This window comes from Pogoniulus pusillus, chromosome 15 (genome assembly GCF_015220805.1).
Source record: "Pogoniulus pusillus isolate bPogPus1 chromosome 15, bPogPus1.pri, whole genome shotgun sequence".
NCBI lineage: Eukaryota > Metazoa > Chordata > Aves > Piciformes > Lybiidae > Pogoniulus > Pogoniulus pusillus.
In genome coordinates, this window is record NC_087278.1 from 9,782,162 (window position 1) to 9,803,779 (window position 21,618).

The 21,618-nt window shown below is 48.1% G+C and overlaps 2 protein-coding genes and 1 long non-coding RNA gene across 6 annotated transcripts; 1 reads left to right on the forward strand and 2 right to left on the reverse strand.

The window, feature by feature from the left end:
* Positions 1-1,855: 1,855 nt before the first annotated feature.
* Positions 1,856-4,816, reverse strand: MPST (mercaptopyruvate sulfurtransferase). 2 transcript variants are annotated; one of them, XM_064155324.1, is made up of 3 exons: positions 4,727-4,816; positions 3,528-4,177; positions 1,856-2,934 (listed from the first exon to the last, which is right to left on the reverse strand). In XM_064155324.1, exons 2-3 carry the CDS (start codon positions 4,120-4,122, stop codon positions 2,636-2,638), a joined length of 894 nt encoding a protein of 297 aa, XP_064011394.1. In that variant the 5' UTR covers positions 4,123-4,177; positions 4,727-4,816; the 3' UTR covers positions 1,856-2,635. The 2 variants fall into 2 exon arrangements, with proteins under 2 accessions (XP_064011394.1, XP_064011395.1); XM_064155325.1 differs by lacking the exon at positions 4,727-4,816 and adding an exon at positions 4,544-4,725.
* A 72-nt stretch (positions 4,817-4,888) lies between these two features.
* On the forward strand, positions 4,889-14,230 carry LOC135181873 (thiosulfate sulfurtransferase). 3 transcript variants are annotated; one of them, XR_010305006.1, is made up of 2 exons: positions 4,889-5,851; positions 13,750-13,828. XR_010305006.1 is itself a non-coding variant. In XM_064155327.1 (2 exons), the coding sequence occupies exons 1-2, from the start codon at positions 4,969-4,971 to the stop codon at positions 14,046-14,048; spliced, it is 909 nt and encodes a 302-aa protein (XP_064011397.1). In that variant the 5' UTR covers positions 4,889-4,968; the 3' UTR covers positions 14,049-14,230. The 3 variants fall into 3 exon arrangements, 2 of the variants coding, with proteins under 2 accessions (XP_064011397.1, XP_064011396.1); XM_064155327.1 differs by having other exon boundaries at positions 4,889-5,578; positions 13,750-14,230; XM_064155326.1 differs by having other exon boundaries at positions 4,889-5,554; positions 13,750-14,230.
* Positions 14,231-19,766: 5,536 nt separating this feature from the next.
* LOC135181558 (uncharacterized) lies at positions 19,767-21,618 on the reverse strand. Its single transcript, XR_010304919.1, has 2 exons — positions 21,527-21,618; positions 19,767-21,203 (listed from the first exon to the last, which is right to left on the reverse strand). It is a non-coding gene; the product is annotated as an uncharacterized LOC135181558 (long non-coding RNA).

Sequence of the window (21,618 nt, forward strand, 5' to 3'; positions counted from 1 at the left end):
TTTCACTTTATTTGTGATCTCCAGGTGGACGGCTGGGCTGCAACAGACACCCCTCTGCAACACATTGGGCAGAGGAAAAGCAGCTCAGTCTCAAGAGGAAGTAGAGATTCTCACTGAACCCAGGGACTGCTGGGGTCAGTGTGAAAAAAGAGACAGTGCTTAAGCTGTATTGTCAGACGTTCGGGAAAGACAAAAGCAAATGCCAGCCCCCTGCCTCCTGTGAAAACGATTAACAACGCCTTGAAAGAGTATGTTGGTTTTCTCTAAGGAAAATTTCTTGGGAAAACAGAGCAGACACAGCATTGTTTGTCTGTACATAGGGCCCTGGCCACATAGTCACAAAGTTAGCCCCACCCAGACTGTTAAACCTTAATGACATGCCATATTAAAGCCTCAGGTTGGCTAGTGGTGGGAAAAGATAGAAATCCTGAACTGAAAAGATGTCAAAAGCCAAATCCTAGACAACACTGTACCAGTCCTGTTAACTTGAAGTGTCTTTAAAAGCAGCACCCGTGTTGCTCAGATTGGGAAGCCTCTCCACAGACTGTTCAGCAGCACTTGGTGTTCCCAGACAGTGCTCATCCTTTTGTTTTCAGATCAACACCATATTTCAGCTTAAAAAGTTTCATTGTAAGTGCTCAGTCACAGGCTATCAGCTGTCCTACATGACATGCTGACTAGCTCTGCCCCTTGGCCTGCAGGAAACAGTTGCTAGAAAATTACCCAACGTGGGATAAAGCAAGGTGTTGCTACTGGTCTTTAGAAACAGTGATTATCTAGGTGGGGGAAGCATGGACATAGAAAATCTTTACCCACCAGGAAGGAAAAGAAAATTAAGCAACCAGTTAGATCCAGAACTAAATGCCCCTACCAACCTGCAGGGCATACTGCAATCAGCAAAGGAAGTCTAAGCCCAAAGAACTAAATGGAAGGCACCAAGTATAAAGGCTCATTGTTTCATCCACATCTGTGTCTTGCAGTGTGTACTAAAGTGTCACTCATTTCAGACCCCTGTGCACTCTCTATTATCCACACTGGCTGTAATGCCAGCCCCAAATCTCTGCAAAGCTAGGTTAGTAGACTGGTTGCAAGCAGGGGAATTGAATGCTTTCAGTCACTGGAAATGAGTGGAAAGAAGAGTCAGGCTGTATGTGTGGGTGGGGAGGACAATGAAATCGTATGAACAGTGAAACTATAGCTCCAGAGGTGCACAGAAACAGAGCTTCTATGCATATAAGCAAAGCTCAGGAAGAAGCCAGGGCTGCACTCAGCATAGGCCAAAGCAACTGTGAAGAACAAACATGCTCCAATAGCAAAGGATCCAGCCCTCCTATTCAGCAGGTAGCAGGAGACCCTGCACATCTGTGACCCTAAGCATCCACTAGAAAGGAGCCCATTATCCTTGGATGTCCACAGGTATCACGTTGCTGTAAGCCCAAGAGCAGATCCTAGCACATCAACTTTCAAAGCTATCAGGGGTCCAAAATAGGAGCAGGGTTTTTTAGGCTTTTCTGGTTTGGTTTGCTTGGGGTTTCTCAAGAGAAAAACCTGGAGAGATAAATTCTTGAAAGTTGTCAGGAATACCCGAGGGGATTCCAGCTCTCACGTATGAGGAAAACTATGTGCCATTGTGACCGCTGCAGGTCCCAGTTCCCCTACTTTAAAGTTACCATGTGAGCTGCCATCCAGTCTTTGGAAACAGAGCTGTAACTAATGTGAAGTTTTAGGCCAAAAAATCAAACGCACAAGGACTGAAATGAGGAAGGTGGTGGAAAGTCCCAAGAGAGAGACAGGCCACTGTTTGTCCTAAGCAAAAGAGCTTGTTGAGGGTAAGAGATGTAGTCCTACACAGGGAGAGAAGGCATCATTTCATTTTAATCAAGACAAAGTGATCCCATACAAATAGAGCTCCTTAAAAGCAAGCACCCAATCAAAATGCACGTAAGTTCTATTCAGCAAGAGGACCTTGAAGTACATTTATTTACCTAATTTTAAATCCAGACTATTTTCTTTTTAACCCCAAGGGGAAATTTGGATCATGGGAGTACAAAACTGGCTAAGTACACATTGCAGTTAAGAATCCGAGTGCAAGAAGGAAACCAAACTCTCAAACCTAAGTGCCAACCTTGAAGCCATATTTGCTCCTTTCATAGCTGTGTCTTTCTCCAAAGTCTGCACTCAAAATGGCCATAAAGTGCATGGATGGCTTTTAGGATAGAGGCAGAGAGCAGGATCACAAGGCAGTTAAATTTGATCGTCCTGTGAGTGAACATGGTGGAATATCCCAAGTCACAACCTTGGCTTGACTCAGTTGCTTCTCCATGGTACCACCAGCATCCTCTCTCTTCCACCCAATTCAGTGGACACGATCACAGAAAAGCTGAAGCTGGAAGCAACTTCACCTGGTCCATCCTACCTGTTCTGGCAAGGTTACCTACAACTGTCTGCCCAGGTTATCTTTATGCTCCTAAGCAGCAGCAGGCTAAGAATGAAGTGCCAAAGCACCACGTCCCCACACGTCACCCAATACTTTCACCTCCAGACACATAACCAAGAATGCTAAACCCATCTTTTCCAAATCCCATTTCAAGGCAAATTATTTGCACAGCTGGAAGATAAAGCACAAAGCCTCTCACTACACAGTCTTCCCCTTTCCCTCAGAAATGATGTTTTCAGGCTGTGCCCGCATGTACCATTCCACCCAGGCCCCATCATACACAGCAACGTCTGCTTTGCCACAGAGGTAAGCCCCCAGTGCCACATGGCAGGCAGTGACTCCAGAGCCACACGTGGCTACCACAGGCTTTGAGAGGTCCACCTTCTTCTCCTGGAACAGACTGCGGATCTGCTCAGGGGTCTTCTCTAAGCCAGACTCTGTGAGGAAATCGGTGAAGGGAATGTTCGTTGACCCAGGGACATGACCAGGCTCAATTCCTGGAGGAAAAGCAATAAGGGTAAGAGTTAGTCCCTATTGCTTGGGACAAATCCATCACAAAATGCACTGTCTGTTCCACCAGGAGGAATATTTGTTGTGTAGTGTATTTTGTTAAAACAAACAATTTCTTTTTTGTTAACTTTTGCTTTACTAGATTACTCAGGAAGGATGACTTTAACCTTCAGGTTACCACATAGATGCACAAGTTCTGCTCTTCCTCCCAGTCCCCTCCACATCTTCCCTGCATCAGAGCAACCCACTCTGACAAGGCACTGACTGAAGCACCTCTTCCCCCTCTGAGGGGAAAAGCAGTACAAAACCATGAAGAAACAAAGAAGTATCTTTGAGGTGTACAAAAGCTACATTCCTCAACCCAGTCCCTCACCAGAAATTAAAATTAAGGCACCTTCCCTGCTCCTGAATTTTCAAATGATCCCTTGCTTGTCAAGAGGAGGACAGGTGGACACACTGGCTCAAGTCCCTTCTCAGAATGGACAACATATTGCTCTTCACTACCTCTACAGGATTCAAAATGATGGGCACCTTAACTGAAGAGCTTTTTTATTATGCCAGAGTCCCATGAGGACATTACCATCTCGGGGCTCTGGCTCTACTCCCCGGAAGCGTCCTGCAGCACGTGCATCTACTAGCTGGAAGCGGTGGGAATCCAAGTTCTCTATGACGTCCTCGTATGTTTTCACCATGGACTTGTCCAAGGAAGCATGGAACTCGGCAGGAGCCACCTGGCTTTTTCCAGAGGTCAGAGCATGCCCCTCTCGCTGCCAGTTCTTCAGGCCACCATCCAGAAGGGAGACAGCTTCATGTCCAAAGGCCCGGAACATCCACCACACCCGGGGCGCTGAGAAGAGGCCTTGGTCGCTGCCATCATACACCACAACGTGGGAGTCATTGCCCACGCCCAGCTTCCCCACGTACTCAGCAAAGTCCTCTGCCTTGGGCAGCATGTGATCGTAGGGAGAAGTGCGGTCGCTGCACTGGTCGATGTCGAAGAACACCGCACCAGGGATATGGCGCTCCTCAAACTCCCGCTTTGGGTCGCGCTTCATTTTGGGCAGATACCAGGATGCATCCACGATTCTCAAGGCCAGACCAGCTTGCTTGGACTTGATGGCTTCTGAAAGCCATTTTGCAGACACCAGAGCACGGTACAGGAGCTGCTGCGACATTGTTCCAGAGTTCTGGCTATTACCCGACTCCTGAGGGCTGCCTGAAGCCACCTGGCTGCAAAAGTCACAATGTCACAAATTGGAGACCAGCCTCACAAATGGAAAATCACACATCGTGGGATCAAAAACATTGCACTGTACCGAGACGCTGGCTCAGCTTACAAGTAAGGGGTCTGAAATGCTCCAGCACAGAAAATAAAGTTTCGCTGAGCTCGGCCCAGCTCTTGTCCCGAGTGGGACAGTCACAGCAACAGTCCTGCCCTGCACCCAGCCTCCCCGAGCCCACCTGGCCCCTCCACCAACCACCTGTCAGTCCTGACAGCATTCAACGGGGAAAGAAGACTGCCGCAGGCACCCTAAACGGGATGAGGCAACTACGACCTGCCCTACAAGAGGGGCCCTGACCCGCTGCTCTCCATACCTCGAAGCCGAGGTCTTGCCGGGGGCGTGGCGCCCCCCGCCCGCCACAGGCTGGACCCTCGCCGCCTCCCGCTGCGGCCCGTCTCTCCCCGGACACCCCCACCCTCGGCGGCTGCGGGACCGAGGCTTCCTCCGCTCTGCGGCGCGGGAACGAGCGGGGCCGGCCCGCCACACCGACCCGTACCTCTGTGCTGGGCCTCAGAAGAGCAGCACCCGCCCTCCGGCCCCGCCAGCTGGGGGGACGGGGGGGAGGCGGGAGTCGGAGCCTTCCCAGCGGGCCGGTCCCGGGCTGTGCCGCCCGCCCTCGCACCGCCTCCTCCGGCCGCGCCTCCCAAGCCGCGTCGTGTCCGTGTGTTCCCCCCCCCGCCGCCATTTTGCGTGTGTGCCCTCAGCGGCGGCGCCCCCTTTCGGCCTCGACCCTCTGAGATGGCGTCGCAGGTGCTGAGCCGGCCGCTGGTTACGGCCAAATGGCTCTCGGAGGCCGTGCGGGCCGGGCGAGTGGGGGCGAGCCTGCGGATACTGGATGCCTCCTGGTACCCCCCGCAGGAGCGAAACGCGCGGCAGGAGTTCAAGGAGAGCCATATCCCCGGGGCATCTTTCTTCGACATCGAGGAGTGCCGGGACCAGTCCTCCCCCTATGACTTCATGCTGCCCAGCGAGTCCCACTTCGCCGACTACGTCGGGCGCCTGGGGGTCAGCAACGACACCCACGTGGTGGTGTACGACGGGGACGCGCTGGGGACCTTCTACGCCCCCCGCGCCTGGTGGATGTTCAGGGCCTTCGGGCACAAGGAGGTCTCCGTGTTGAACGGCGGCTTCAGGAACTGGGTGAAGGAGGGCCACCCCGTCACGGCAGAGCTCAGCCAGCCCACCCCCGCTGTCTTTAAGGCCAGGCTGAACAGGGCCTTGCTGAAGACCTTTGAGGAGATGGTTCAGAATGTGGGGTCTCTGAAGTTCCAGGTGGTGGATTCCCGCCCCGAGGGCCGGTTCCGGGGTATTGAGCTGGACCAAGGTAAAGGAGTTGGGAGCAGCACCTGTGCCTTGCACCACGGTGGGATGAATGTCAGTCCTAGCCTGGGCATAACAGCTCGTCCTGGCCAGCAAACAGATTTCCCTAATGCACAGGCATGTGTCAGCCTTAAGGGATCCATAGGTGACCATTTGGATCCTGTGTGCCCTCACAGAATGCTTGTCTTGTAGCTGGTTGCAAAGCTGCTGGAGGAAATAGCAGTGAATGTATGGAGTCAGGTTACAACAGGATTCCCCATCCCACACCCTGCAGAGGTTAATCAGAAAGCAAACACAGGAGGTGAGTGCTCCCAGGGGGTTGTTCAGGGTCCTATCTAACACTAGCAGACACACACAAACTATCAGTATTCATACAGGCACTTCTCACCATAATGAATGCACCAGCAGAAGCCCAGCTTTTAGTCAGTGCAGTAACCCAAGGGACATTTTCCTTCTTGCTCTGGTTTCCAGCAAATACAGAACTTGCTTGAGCTGATTTACTCTTTGTCATTAAATCTAACAAGCTTAAGAAAGCCCCAGACCCTTCCCACACATGCACCTTTAACTTGGTTACAAAACAAGACCGTTTCAGCCACTGACATAAAAGAGTGGCAGTAAGAGTTGAGTTTCATTCCATCATCCCTGTTAGGGGTTCTCAGACATTTCCCCCCTACTAATTCAGTGCTTCTCAAAGCATTTCACAGATTTACTCCTGCCATTTTTACAGTTTTACAAATGGGCACCAAGAGGCAGCTAAACAGAGAGAAACTCAGCCTAAGCAAGGGGCTGCAGCCAGCGCCCATGGGTGATGTTAAGAGCGACCTTCAAGCCTAGTCCTGCCTAACCGGGGGGCCACCAGGCCCCCCGGCCTTTGATCTCACTCCCATTCACCCAGTGTGCACCATGGGGACTCACCAGTGACGACAGGAGGAGGATCCCATTGCCCAGTTTGGCACAGCTTAGGGCTTCTGGCTTTCCTGAGATGGAATAAAAAGGGGAGTGGGCAGGGAGGGCAAAGTGGTCACACCTGGAGTGGGAGGAGACTCTTAACAGAACCCAGGTGCTCTGAATTTGGGGGGTGAAAGGGGAAAATGTGGTGTGGGGTGAGAAAGGGGCAGGTATGATGGAAAAAGGGAGGTGGTGCTGAAAGGAGGGAGATGGCAAAGCTGGAAGCCCATGGCTTGGACAGGGGCACTGTGCTGGGTTAAGAACTGGCTGGATGGCCAGGCACAGAGAGTGGTGGTGAATGGTGCCACATCCACTTGGCAGCCAATCACTAGTGGTGCCCCTCAGGGATCAGTGCTGGGCCCAGTCCTGTTTAATATCTTCATTGATGATCTGGAGCAGGGGATTGAGTCTAGCATCACTAAGTTTGCAGATGACACCAAGTTGGGAGCAAGCATCTGCTAGAGGGTAGAAGGGCTCCACAGAGGGACCTGGACAGACTGGATAGATGGGCACAGTCCAATGCCATTAGTTGTAACAAGTCCAAGTGCCAGGTTCTGCAATTTAGCCACAACCATGCCATGCAGTGCTGCAGGCTGGGGACAGAGTGGCTGGAGAGCAGCCAGGCAGAGAGGGACCTCGTACTGGTTGACAGCAGCTCAGCATGAGCCAGCAGTGTGCCCAGGTGGCCAAGAAGGCCAATGGCATCCTGGCCTGTATCAGGAATAGTGTGGCCAGCAAGACTAGGGAAGTCCTTCTGCCCCTGTACTTAGCACTGGTTAGGCTACGCCTTGAGTACTGTGTCCAGTTCTGGGTTTCTCAATTTAGGAGAGATGTTGAGGTGCTGGAACGTGCCCAGAGAAGAGCACCAAGGCTGGTGAGGGGGCTGGAGCACAGCCCTGTGAGGAACAGCTGAGGGAGCTGGGGGTGTTTAGCCTAGAGAAGAGGAGGCTCAGGAGAGACCTTATTGCTCTCTACAACTACCTGAAGGGAGGTTGTAGCCAGGTAGGGTCAGCCTCTTCTCCCAGGCACCCAGTGACAGAACAGGAGGACAAAGTCTCAAACTGCGCCAGGGCAAGTTTAGGCTGAGTATTAGGAAGAAGTTCTTCCCAGAGAGAGTGATTGGCACTGGAATGGGCTGCCCAGGGAGGTGGTGGAGTCACTGTCCCTGGAGGTGTTTAAAAGGGGGCTGGATGAGGCACTTAGTGCCATGGTTTAGTTAATTAGAAGGGTTAGGTCATAGGTCAAACTTGATGATCTGGAAGGTCTTTTCCAGTCTGGTTAATTCTGTGATTCTGTAAAATGTGTGGTCTGTCAACCTGTCTCTTTTGGATGTAACAGAAACAAAAATCAATTTTGTTACCTCAGTCAAACTCTAGACATGCAAGCAGCAGGGGTGGGAGAGGTTCTGCACAGTGGGGACAACTGTTTCAGCAGTGTGCCTGGAATGAAATTCAAGTTAGTTGTTATAAGCTGCCCTTAGTGTGTAATTTAAACCTTGGCATATCCTAGAATAACCTCTCATCCAAAAGGAAATCACAGAAATGACTTCAAAAGAAATGCAGAGTTTCGAAAACAAAGCACAGAAAAGCTCAGCAACAGTTGTTTGAGTCCAAGTTGAGCTACACACTGCAGGAGCAGGTGTGCAGCAGGCTTCTGCTGCTGCCCTGAGGTAGTGCTGCACTGCTACCTCTCCTGCCAGTTGTCATTATGTTGTGACTGCTTGCTTATGTGTTTGCTGCAGCACAGGCGTTGAGTGCGATGCTGTCCTGAAATTAATTTCAGCATCCAGACCTCAGGAGTGTTTGGCTGTGAATGGCTCTGTACACATGGCTCACATAAGTGAGACCCTCCAAGCACACCTGACTTTTGCAGAAGATGGGAGAGGTAATGACAGTGACAGAGGAAGCATTGCAGAGGCAGGGAGACCTAGGCTTACCACTTAACTCTGTTTCTTCCTCTACTGCAGCCCATCAAAATGAAGGTTGGATTTAACCTCAAGACATGAATAAAATGCTCATCACTGGTAGCAGGTGTATTTCTCATTCTCTTTCCCAAAGTGAGAGCTGTCACCAGGTGACAAATACTGCAGCCCTTGTCAGCATCTTGAAAACAGTTTTTTTTTCCTCTCCTTTGAAATGAGTCAGCATGGGAACAGTTTATTTGTGGTGGTCCAGTTTTGCTTCTCACAGCAGATCCAGCAATGTAAGCACTCCAGCTGCAGCTGCTTCTTCCACATGAGCTTGACAGCCTTCTGAACCAAGCTAGCCAGTAGCTGTAGCACAGCCAGCAGTGGGTAAAAGACAGTGCTTACACCTCAAAGAGCAATTTGAAATCAATGCTGATTAATTACAGGGGTCAGCCAATCAGGGAGGAGAAAGGTTGCCTGCAATTTAGAGAAGAAGAATGGTCTTAAGGTTAAGGAACTTTCTGCTTTCTCAGGTGATTTCAGTTTAATTATTGCCTCAGCTCATGACTTCCTAATTAAGTCAATTAATCTCTCCCATGAACTCCATCTCTAGAAGAGGCTAATTTCAGCTGACTCTTTTGCCTCTTTAGTTTTTCAATTCCTTGTGGTAAGAATTAGTTGTCCCTGGTTTATTTTTATGCAGCAGCTGCCTCACTGAGTTTTAGAACTCTCTAGCATTTAAGCACAGCTAACTTTTAGTTGCTGGGAAAGGTTTACCTAGATTGCCAGGATGGGAGAAAGATGGACATTTTTTCTATATGCCAGATCTCATTGGTCTTAAATGCAGGTATTGCTTTGGATGAAGAAGCTTGGATGTTCCTGCATGTTGTGCAACATAAGCTCATTGTTTCTGGAGGAGCTGGCAGCTCAGGCCTGCTCACTAGCTGTGATTCAGCAGTGGTCCAACCAGGTCCTGCATGGGCTTGCTTGCTCAGGCTCTGTAAAGTGCAGGTCTGTGGTACCAGCCTGAACTGAGATAATCCAGAGGCAGAAGTTAAAAATGATGAGATGATGATTACTAGTGCTGACTCTCTCTGAGTACTGAGCACTGAAAGCTGAGCAGCAAGAACCATAGCTGAACAAGTACATAAAAGTTATAAATGTGTGAATTCTTTCACAGACACCTGTGAAAAGAGGAGAAAGTTGCCAGACAAGAAATTCATCATCTTAAAAACTAAAGTCCATTCATTTCCAGTCCCTGAGTAGCACATACACAGCTCTTTGCCTGTTTTCCTAGCTTCCAGTCTTCCCTGCCCCAAACATAAAGCTTCTGTTCATGCTGAGTGTGCAGTGGGAGTGAGAACGAAATGTTGGACAAGGGAGGTTATTCTTCCCCTGTGCTCAGCACTGGTCAGGCCACACCTTGAGTACTGTGTCCAGTTCTGGGCCTCTCAATTCAAGAGAGATGTTGAGGTGCTGGAACATGTCCAGAGGAGGGCAACAAAGCTGGTGAAAGGCCTGGAACACAAACCCTATGAGGAGAGGCTGAGGGAGCCAGGGATTTTTAGCCTAGAGAAGAGGAGGCACAGGAGTGACCTCATTGCTGTCTACAACTACCTGAAGGGACATTGTAGCCAGGTGGGGGGTGGTCTCTTCTCCCAGGCCTGACCAGCAGTAGAACAAAGGGGGACAGTCTCAAGTTGTGCTGGGGGAAGTATAGGCTGGATGTTAGGAGGAAGTTGTTGGCAGAGAGAGTGATTGGCATTGGAATGGGCTGCCCAGGGAGGTGGTGGAGGCACCGTCCCTGGAGGTCTTCAAGAAAAGCCTGGATGAGGCACTTGGTGCCATGGTCTAGTTGACTGGATAGGGCTGGGTGCTAGGTTGGACTGGATGATCTTGGAGGTCTCTTCCAACCTGGTTGATTCTGTGATTCTGCTCTTCTCCAACTGGAATTTGCAGCTAGGAGTGGACCAGCTCTACTTTGACCATGAAGTGATACTCAAGGCACAACATGGAGAGTGAGAGACTTTACCAAAGTCTGCTGTCCATGTGACAAGGTTGACAAATGTCAGCTACCAGATTTAGCATGGTGGCCCTGCTAGTCTTAGAGTCAACTTTTCTGTCTGTACACACAGAGAGTATTTTGGTAGTGGTGGCAAAGGCTTATTGATCTGACTGTGGAGACTCTCAGGGAGCTGGCTAGGACCAAGCTTGGAAGTGTTCCTTCCAGTGAAGTCACAGTAGGTTAGGTGAGGTCACTAATGGTGGTCACACAGTGTGTATGGAAGAGAGAGATTGAAAAGGAGGCAACAGAGGAGGAAAACTGTTCCATTTGGAAAGGAACAGCTATCTGCAGCTAGCCAGTTCCATGACCACGGGGAGTTAAATGTGGATAAGGCACATCTTTTATCTTTTTGACATTAAGCTTTCATCACAGAAGGAAAGGCTAGGGAGAAGGGGCTGTAGTCTTAGTTAGCTAAATAGCCAACAAAAAAAAAACAAACCAGAAAATAATATTTAAGCAGAGAATTTTAACAGATGTGGAAAAGGGGATTAAACAGTAAAGAAGGTAACATATCACAGGTTACAGACTGTAGGGGAGGATTGCCAGGAGCCAAGCTGAGTGAGACTTGGCAAAAGGAATTAAAACAAATAACAAAGACTGCTGGAGCACATTGAATAAGAAGAGAATGAGGAGAGGAGTAAATAGGGTTGCTCTGCAGTTAGCAGGGGTTCCAGATGAAAGACTGTTTGTGTACAGCCTCACAATTATCCTGGATCTGTGCTACCATTTCATTTTTTTTTTCCTGAGGATAAGTCTGCAGAGTAGGGCAGGAGTAGCAAGAAAAACACAGAAGTGAAAACAGTCATTTCTGCAGAGATAACCAGAAAGTGTCCATGTGTTCCAATCTGTGAGGCAGACAGTATCCATCCCAAATACGTGTCAGAAATCAGTCATGACATTGCAACTTCATAAGGCAAGAATGTAATGAATATAGTCAAGAGTATGGTTCAGCTGGACAAAAACACTAGAAAAAGCTTGTATTTGAATTTGGGATAGGAGGCACAGCACAACTTAGGTGACTGTTGATCTGTTACTGGATAGACTGGAAAATCTTCAGGAAAAATTATTTGAACTGAAGAGAAAGTGGAATAAAATATCTTGGTAAACTAACACTGCAGCTAAGTGCCAGCAGAATTGGTGTGCCAGATGAAGAACATGGTTCCCATTTCTCATGCCTGCCTGCAAATGATGTCTGAGCTTTTCTGACCATCAGAAGCACCTGTGAGCTGGACTTGCTCCATTTGGACTTTGTTAATGCTGTGGACATATTATCAGAGGGGCGGTTATTAGTTCAAGGGGAGAAAAGGACAAACAGCACAAGTACTGCTGGATTCCCGAAAGAACTGACTGAGAGGGAGGTAAGAATAGCTTGTGCTGAAAGCAGATCTGTGGGGCTGGAAGTTGCAGGCATGGGCCACCATTATGCTTCTGTGTTTTATTTCATCTTTTACTGAATCATGCAGGCGCTGAAAATAGAGAGCTGCTACTGAAATGTGCTGCTGGCACAGCCTCGGGAAGGTTTAAATGATCACTAGGGGACTGTTATGTGAGGTACCACCTGCAGGGATGGAAGTGACAAAGTACAATGCTGCGGAGAGCAAAGCTGGATGCTTAATAGTCTAAGTGCTCCTTGCCCGTATTTTCTCTTGCAAGCTGAAGAGACACATTTGGAAGGAATAGAAGAGGGGAAGACTTGGATGAATTAGTCAGGTGCAAGAACCTCAGATGCAGTTTCGCCTTGACAGCAGCAATTATTAACCTTCTGTCTGCCAGCTGATATGCTAGGAAATGCCACTTCTTATCCAGAAGTCTGGAGGCCACCTAGAACTGTGTCTAGGGTAGCTGAGGCAGTGCAAGATGTATCTAGGTTACAGCCTACGGCATAGAGGCTGTTGGGAATGCTGAGTGCTCACCATCAATACTTTGGAGCTGTAACAGAAAGGCAGAAAAAACATTTCTGCCACAGAGCAATGTTGGCTCAAGGATAAATAATGTATGGACCAAGTGTGATGAACTTAGGAGGAATATTAATTTCCAGGGTTCACATGAGCAAGGAGGTGCCTCAGCAGGAAGTTTCGTAGCAAGAATCCAAACTGGCTCTGAAATGGATTATTTTATGAGAGAGATCCCATACAGTGACCGCTGTAACAGCTGGGTGCCAGGCTCTGTAAGCCTTGCACTTTGTTCCTGGAGTTTCTAAGGGCAGCTGCATGTGCCTGACATGGAGTATACTTTATGCGATGCGAAGCAGGAGCAGATGCATCCTCTCCCCTGATCAAATCCCAGCTGTGGCCAGCTTGCCTTTCAGTCCCCTCTTTCTCTGCTCTTGTCCCAGCAGGGAAAGCTGATAAAACTTCCTCAACCACTCAAGAGCACTTCTTATACAGTCCAAGGGGTTGTGGCTGTGCAGTGTCAGCTCCTTTAGCTGAACACCCACATGCATGAGTAATCTTGGAGGTCTCTTCCAACCTGGTTAATTCTGCCTCTTTCCCTGAGATCAATTACCCTAATGGTAAGTGGAAAACTGTCAGAGAAACAGATTAATATTTATGTCACTTTCCCAGGGCTGTCCTAGAAGTTCAAACCTAGCAAGAACCATTCCCTGAAATGCGTTTTCAAAGTAGTATGTAAGGGTTCTTGCTCCAGTGAGTATTGCTCCAAAGCCTCTCAAAGTCACCAGACAAGGTTCTACTGAGTGTAATGGATTTTGACTAAGCCTATAGGGGCAGAGTTTGAATTTCAAGGGTGTGATGAAAATCTTAGCCATCGTATTTTTATATCTACTTCTCACTGAAGACCTTGTTCTGGAGATAACAGCTTTGAACTTGCCTGCAGTTGTCAGTTATTCCAGTAGAAAAATGGAACACATGCTGATTTCATCTGTGCAGTGGATAAAAAGTGATACAGAATCCAAATTCTCACTTCTCTGACCCCACTGCCCCAGGATAGCTGCCTCAGCAGTACTGTGGCTGCAAAAAAGGTTGCTTAACTTTTCTGAAATACAATTTTAAGGTGACACAGGAATAAACTGTGAACAGATAACTCACAAATTCCACACTTACTGCTTCTGAAAGCTGTGTCACTCCATGCTGCTGGTGTAGCTGGGGAAGGTCAGAACTGCACTGCTGCATTCCTCTTTACACAGATACCCTTAATGCCTGTGTTGGACTCTTTTCTGTGGTGGTTGATTCTTGTCACGTCTAAGGGCTTCTTTGAATCCCTGCTTCTCATTGATTAATGTCTCCTTGTTCCTGTTCCCTTTTTTTGTGTGCTCTTGCAGGGCTGGAATCTGGTCACATCCCTGGGGCCGTGAACATACCCTTCCACTCCTTCCTAACAGAAGCTGGCCACGAGAAGAGCATTGAGGAGATCCAACAAATCTTCCGTGAGAAGAAAGTGGATCTCTCCAAGCCGCTGACGGCCACGTGCCGCAAAGGCGTCACCGCGTGCCACATTGCCCTGGCAGCCTACCTGTGTGGCAAGCGTGATGTGGCTGTTTACGACGGCTCCTGGTCAGAGTGGTTCCACCGCGCTCCAGCTCACTACAAGGTCTCCGAGATGAAGCGCAACAAAGCCTAGAGGGGAAGCTGCTTTGTGGGCAATGAAACCTAGCAGCTGTCTCCAGTCCAGGGTACAGGGATAGAGGTGGTGGAAGTGAGAAAATAAAACCCAGGTTAATTTATACTTTGCCTGCTTGTCTAAGATTGCTATCCATCTTTCTGCTTCTTACAGTGAATAAAATCTAAGGTGATGCATGTGAATAGTTGTCGTTCTTTTCTCTTGCCTGTGATCTGCTTGTAGTGGGTGGGGAAAGCAGCTTTGCAACGTGAAGGAAAGTTGAAGCCTTCTTTGAAGACTTTCAGAAATTCCTGTGGCCTAGTGAGAGCTCAGGTCCGTGATGGAGCAGAATGGATAAGAAGTCTGGGGTTAAAATACAGTGCTGGGTGCTGGGCACAAGTTGTAATTCTGTCATTGGCACAATGTCAAAGTCAGCCTTCTGCCAGCTAAACACCTTCCCTTTTCTAGTGTAAAAAATGAGGACACTGTCCCCTTCCTCTCTGGTAGGGGTTAGTGAGCTCATGTGGAGCATTTGGAATGCTGGAAGATCCAGTTCTGCTAAATCTATGGCTGTGTTACAGGAGCCTCCAAAAAATCCTGTGTATGTAATGGGAACTTCTGGGCACAGGTTTTTCATGAGGCATGAACCTTCTGCTCCCTACCTTGTTTGTTTTTTTAGTTAGCAGGGATCACCCTGATCTCTGCCATGTTTGTTCGTGTTACCATGGAGACCACAGCTTACAGACAGAGGACGAGTTGTCCCCTTGTGCTTCAGCCTGCATCCCACTGCTGTACCTGGACTTCAGCAGGACCTGCCTCCTTGTGCAAATCACTGTGGCACCACAGCAGGGATCATGGAGCAGGTGAGGGGAAGGTAGTTGTGGAATAGCTTTTGCCTCTTTCGGACAGACACAGTAGGCTTGAGACCATTTTTTATCACATCTGGTGGCTAATGAGGGTGGCATACCAATTCCTACACCTGTCTGAGGACATGAATTTTCTGCCTGGGTAAAACAACTCCATGGCTGCACATCAGGAGTGTTAGGCTATGCTAAGCATAACATTTTTGTTTGGTTTTTGTTTTTCTTCATTTATTCAGAAAGATCAATTTTAATCCTTTTTAGCTTTTTGATCAGCATAGGTCTTTCATGGTGTATTGCCTGTTGTCACTCACAGAGCTGGCACAGCAAAGAGCCATGATTCTGTGGCCTTTGTTGCCAAGGAGTATGGTCAAATGGCCTTAAACTCATTCTTGGCATCATGATGCAGGAGTCTCATAGCGGTGCTTTGACTTTGGACCTTGGGGCTCAGAAGTGAGATGAACAACAAACAATCACATCATACACAGTTACAAACTAGGAGGTAGGAACAGTTGCAGGTTCTGGTGTCACTTTGTCTGGGAGAAACTAGGGAAACAAAAGTTACCAATGGATGGGATCTGGGAAAGGAGCATACTGCATTGTTACACAGCTTCTTTGGAAGAAAGGAGGAAATTTTACATCCTCAGACTGGAAAGTTCTTTCCACTGAATATAGTAATCTTAAGAGCCAGGCACATTGTTGCATTAAGTAGGAGGTGGTAGTTAACAGTAGTTTATTTAGCAGCAAAGATCATGTGAGTGTTTGGCTCTTTAAAGGGAATGATAAACAATACAGAAAAGAAGCAGATTGTACCCTGTGAACCAGGGCTGGCTTCCTCGCTTCATCTCTTCTATCTCTTCACCTCACCTTGTTCTTAGGGTGGCAGAGGCTCTGTCTCTAATACCTTTGCAGGGCACACAGTGCTGACTCCTGGTGTTTAGTTGATACAGTGACTTCAGCATTCCAGTGCTGGAGCAGACCTATTGCTGTGAAGCTAAGGCACAAGCTGCTGGTTCAAGCCAACACCCCCAAGTTAACATTGAAGTGTTAGGCTCCCTGCCCATTAGCTGGTGTCTATTCCAATAACCAGCCTGAAGAGCAGAAGGTAAGTATGGATGTCATTGAATGATAAAATGGTTTGGATTGGACCTTGAAGATCATCCAGTTTCAGTCTCCCTGTCATGGGCCAAGACACCTCCTCCTAGACCCAGGTTGCTCAAGGCCCAACCTGGCATTAAACATTTCCAGAGCTGGAGCCTCTGCAACTCTGGACAACCTGTTCAAGTGCCTCACTACCCTCATGGTGGAGAATTTCTTTCTTAAGTCTTCTTCCAGTTTGAAGCCATTACCCCCTGTCTTGTCATAAGGGACAGTAAAGACTTTGCACAAGTCCAGGTAGACAACATCAACTGCCCTTCCCTTGCCCATCAATGCTGTTACCTGTCATAAAGGCCACAAGAGTTGTCAGGTACATTTTCCCTTGGTGAAGGCATGTTGGGTCCTACCAATCATGTACCTCAGCAGAGTTTCCAGGAGGATCTCTTCCAGGACCTTGCAGAGTGCAGAGGTGAGAGTAACTGGCCTGCAGTTCCATGGGTCTTTCCCCCCCCTTTTTGAGAAAGAAGGTCCTGTTTCCCCTTTTCCAGTCAGTGGGAACTTCACCAGGTTGCTGTTACTCTTCACCAGATTGCCATGTCCACGCTGTGTCACAAGGTAATTGGACAAATGCAAGCATACACCCCTGCCTGATCTATATCCCATTTGTCCTGCTGCTCACAGCAGGCTCACAATGACCAGACTCACTAGATGGGTCCTGCATTCAGCTGTAACCCATGATGGGTTTCACATGAGCTCAGCCTGTAGGGTCCTGCTGAGATGAGGATCACACTGTCAGCAGGACATGTCTGTGGGTTACAGTGACATTCCCTCTGAAGGAAAGATGGGAGCTGCCTTCTAGTGCTGCAAGCAACCTGCAAAAGCTGGAACCTTGTGACTGATGGATCAATCACATCAGCAGGTCTAGCAAAGCAGAGCAAGGGTTTGTCTGTGCCAGAACCAGGGAAGAAGCTCAGCATCCAGCCTGTCTCTCTTCCTCTGCATAGCAAGCACTGCACAGGCATTTCATTTGTCATCTCCTGTCCCTGTTTTTTCCTGGCTTTACACCAAGCTGTTGTACAGCACATGACAGGTCTGACACCTTTAGGTGCTCCAAAGTAAACCCCAAAAAAATTACTTTTTAATTTACTTTTTTCTCCATTTTGGCTTGTGTCTGCACCACTGCCTGTGAGAGCCTGCAGGGCAGTATTCCCCAGAGGCACAGCTTGGCCATGTTAGTACTAACAGCAAATATCCATTTGCCAGTGCAAGCAAACCCACCAGTGAAGAAGAGGTATTGGAGAAAGCCGTTTGGTGTATTCTTTGTGGCAGGTTGAAGGTAGTTTTCTGGCACAGCAGGGGGCTCTGTGGGTGGGATATTAGCAGATTCTAGAAGATATGTAGAGGGGTGGATTTGGGCTTCACTCTAGAGGACAGTGACACATTCCACAGACAGCCTTTCCCAGGTCCTTTTTTAAATTTGCTTTTCCATCCCCCCTAAATTTGTAAGGTTTCTGTAGCCAGGCAAAGTCTGAACTCAGCAAGGCAGAATAAAACAATGTGGTACCAGAAGGCAGTCCAGGGCCCAGCATTTCACAGAATTAACCAGGTTGGAAATGCCCTCTAGGATCATCGAGTCCAACCCAACACCTAACCCTTCTAATTAACTAAACCATGGCACTAAATGCCTCATCCAGCCTCCTTTTCAACACCTCCAGGAATGGTGACTCCATCATCACCCCTTTCTAATTCCCCACCTTTGGACCAGCCTTAGCTGTCCCATTGTCTCAGTTCTATTTTGAATTCCCAGAGACTCAAATACAGTTGATAGAACCAATAACAATTTACAGAGTGCCCTTCTCTCTTCCCCCTTCTTTCCCAAATGAAAAGGAATTAGATGGAGAGGAAAGGTAAGCAGACCCAAACAAATAATCTCACTGCAATTTGGAAGTTAAAGGAAGAAAAAGTTTAACAATAAATAAAAGGTATGTGAGGTAGGGAAGTCATAAAGGTGTAGGGAAGGGAAAATAAGGTACAAAACATGTAAATATACAACCAGACTTGATGGCAATGGGCTTTGTCCACCTCGTGGTGATGATGGCCACATGGTGAAACAATAAGCAGCAGGGAACAGAAATGGTGATGCAGGCAGAGAGTGAGAGCAGGAAGCCCCCCTGCTTTTATGGATCTTAGACAGGAAGGGGGAGTGGACTAAACCACAGTCACCTGGTAGTGTTCAGACCCACTGCTGGGGAGGGATCAAGACCACCTGGAGTCAGGTTCAAGATCACTCTCCCCAGGAGGGTTAACCCTGTACACCCATGCACTCACAATGCTTTCAGAAGCCACTGAGAGAGACTCAAGGACAGACACAGATCCCAGGGATAAGCCAGAGCTCATGAACTTTTGCGGGGGTGGTGTTATGGAGGGGAAATTAATTAATGTGAGATGATATTTTCCAATATTAATATCGTTTATTAGTTTTGATATTCAGGAGTCTCACCACCCCTGACCAGTAATTTTTAATGACAATTGGTTCTTCAGTGGTCATGGAAACATTTTACAGATAATAGAAACAACTTGCAAAAATATCTAAACATTAATTGGTGGACTGGAAGAGAAAATTCTTGTGGCCAAATACTGCTTGCAGTCAATACACCACTTGTCCACTAGATGGACTCAAGGAGCTCCTTGCTGCTTATGGCAGAAGGCAATGGTGAACTACAAGAGGCTTTAAGTATTTACTCACAACATATCATCTCCCAGCTCACATAGAATCATAGAGTCAACCAGGTTGGAAGAGACCTCCAAGATCATCCAGTCCAACCTAGCACCCAGCCCTAGCCAGTCAACTAGACCATGGCACTAAGTGCCTCATCCAGTCATGGGGCTAGCTACAGCTTCAGACAGTACCCAAATGCTTTCAGGGAAGCCTTGCCAACAAGGCTTCTGATTCTTCCCAGGCTTCAGAGTGCTGGCAAAGGAGGCAGACAATCTCCGACTTTGTCCTCTGACTCTTCTGGATGATCTGTGTATCTCCAGGACTTCCTCCTGTCCTGGCAGGAGACTTTCAGGTGCAGGCAGGATGTCTTGCGATGAGCAGTCTCAGCATGATATCAAGCTGGCTATGCAGGCTGGTCGTGCGGAGGCATTTAGAGCCTGTTCCTGGTAAACTTGAGGCAGTGGAGTTTCTAGGCAAACAATCAGGCAGTAAGGCTGTACACTGCCAGAAACAGAAAGCAATAGCAGCAGGCAACAGGCACAAATACAATGGCAGAGCACATTGTGTTTGCCTGCATATCTCCTTTTATCAATGTAGCTGAGCCTAATGGGCCTTTGGACACAGAAGAGCCAATCAGAATGGCAGTTAGCCAAGCTTGACCACATTAGGTGAAGCCATAGGCTTGCTTTTCCCAAATTTGGGTAAAGCATAGGCTTTGCACAAGGCAGGCAGAAGTTAAGTGTGTGTACCTTGTTTACCACAGGATGTAAATAAGTCTGAGCAGGCCAGAGTTTTTAGACTCAGTGGCTCCAGGTTCTTGGTCCTCTTTCCTACGGTTGCTTCATCTGAAAACAGAAGGAGGGAGAGCAGAAAAACATACCTAGGCAAGCCAGGACATGTATATATCAGGCCTACCACACCAGGTGGAAATGCCAGGACCTCGCTGCACTTAAGGAACATGGACTGACAGTGATTCCTTGACATTTGTCTTCTCAGGACCAGCAAGCTCTGTGCAAGGCAGAACTGACCACAGGAGAGAAAGGACTCACTGACAGTACTGAAATGTCAGAAACCTCCTTGAACCCTACATCACTCAGTGATTACAACCAGCTTGGTTTTAACCTGAGAGCAAATATCTTCCAAGGTGAGGAGCCTTACCTATGCCTGACCTCAAAGCTGGTTCCACCAACATTGCCTGGGCTCAGGGCAGCCATACTGCTTTGGGTAGAGATCTGACTGCAGGTAACCCACACTTTTCCCTCTTCTATCCACAGTCACTGCTTTTCCAGACTGTGGTGCCTGAGGAAGCAAAAGCTAGAACCTCCCTTTTTATGTATATTCCATTCCTTTATTTTCTCTCTCACTTTTTTTTTCCCTCAAGGTGTGAAAAGTGAAGGTGCATCATGGCCCCTGTCCTCCATGGTCAGAGCTGCCCAAACAGACACTATTTGCAATCTGGTGTCAGCTGTTCTCTCCAGTCCCAGGTCATCTCCACTTCCAATACTGACTGTGTTTGCCTTCAAGTTTTAGAGAAATGTCTTCCCACAAATCTATTTCCAAGGTCTCCAGGGATCCCACCATCTAAACAAATCCTGGGAACTCCGCATGCATCCCATTATTGTTACCATCATACCCAAGAAACTCTGAAATAATTGTCTCTGATTGCAGCATGAGACAGGATCCTCCTCCTTGTACAGTACATTCCATGGCAAGACCTAGCTGGGTATTAAAGCCTGCATTGTCCTGGGTTTGTGCAGTCACACAGAAAAGAAGGATATCTTTCCCCAAGGAGCTCAGAGTCATTATTAGCAAAGAAAGGATACAACAAAAGGGAAGGTGAAGAGTACAGGTTGAGAGATTAAGATACAGCCCCCTCAAATGGCTAGAAGTCAAGAGGGGATAAAAAGAGAAAGCACAGCTGGGATCTATTTGTTAAGTATTGCCATTGAAAAGGAGTTCAGGGAGGCCTGGAGTGGTAAGATGGTGCTTGTTGTGGAGCTGTGCTGCTGAATAGGAAGCTACATGAATGAGAGAATTCAACAGGAGGCAAGTGGGCACTTGATTAAAGGGGCACTGGGATGCAGACAAAGATGATAACTCGCAGCAGCTTCTATGCGTATCTCATACTTAAGGATGAAAAGCAGATAAGTTGGCAAGCACAAGGTCCCCCCTGGGTCATGATGAAGTTGTTATTCAGCTCTTAGCCACGCATCTGATGTCAACATAAGCCTTTTCTTGAGCTCTGGAAACTGCTGGTGTTGCTCCCCTGCTCAGTTCCTGGAGGGCAGTAGGGCGATTTCCACATACGCTTCCTTATTAGCTGTTGCTTGCAGGTGGCCCACTGCAGAGCCAGAGCTTGATGAAAGATTCCTACACACCTGATATAATTCAGAAGGCAAGCAGGGATCCCAAGGACTGGCATGGAAGGAGGACCGATGAGCTAGGTATGGCTTCTGCCAGGGAAATGGCTTCGCAGAATTCCTGAGATGAGTGTTGCTTCTGCCAAAGACAACGAATGGGTCTGGGCAAAGGTGCAAGGGACTTGAAATTGGCATTTTCTCAAGAGAGGAGCTTTACAGCTTGAGGGATAACAGCAGCAGAAGGGAGGCTGTAACTGAGCTGTGATCTGCCTTCTTCACAGGAAAATGGCATCGGAAAAATGCTGCGAATCTTAACGTGCAGAAGGCATTGAAGGACAAATGTGGGGAGAAAGCAAACAAGCCTTAGAAGAGGAAGTTTTAGAATTGGAGTGCATTCAACAAGGGATCATTTTCCTCAGCTATCTAATAAACCTCCATAGAAAGCACAAAACCATTGCTTACTGGTTGCCAACAGCAGGCTTGTTGCTGGTGCTCCCTCCGCCTCTCCACTGGGTTGTCTCTGAGGAGAGCAATGCAAGATAAACCTGAATGCA

What these genes read in the sequence shown, in the direction of transcription:
- MPST (XM_064155324.1), bottom strand. Translation starts at nt 4,122, where the DNA reads ATGTCGCAGCAGCTCCTGTACCGTGCTCTGGTGTCTGCAAAATGGCTT. An exon ending in AGAGCCAGAGCCCCGAGATG is followed by an intron (nt 2,935 to 3,527) that starts GTAATGTCCTCA and finishes CTTTTCCTCCAG; the next exon opens with GAATTGAGCCTGGTCATGTC.
- LOC135181873 (XM_064155327.1), top strand. Translation starts at nt 4,969, where the DNA reads ATGGCGTCGCAGGTGCTGAGCCGGCCGCTGGTTACGGCCAAATGGCTC. An exon ending in AGGAGTTGGGAGCAGCACCT is followed by an intron (nt 5,579 to 13,749) that starts GTGCCTTGCACC and finishes GTGCTCTTGCAG; the next exon opens with GGCTGGAATCTGGTCACATC.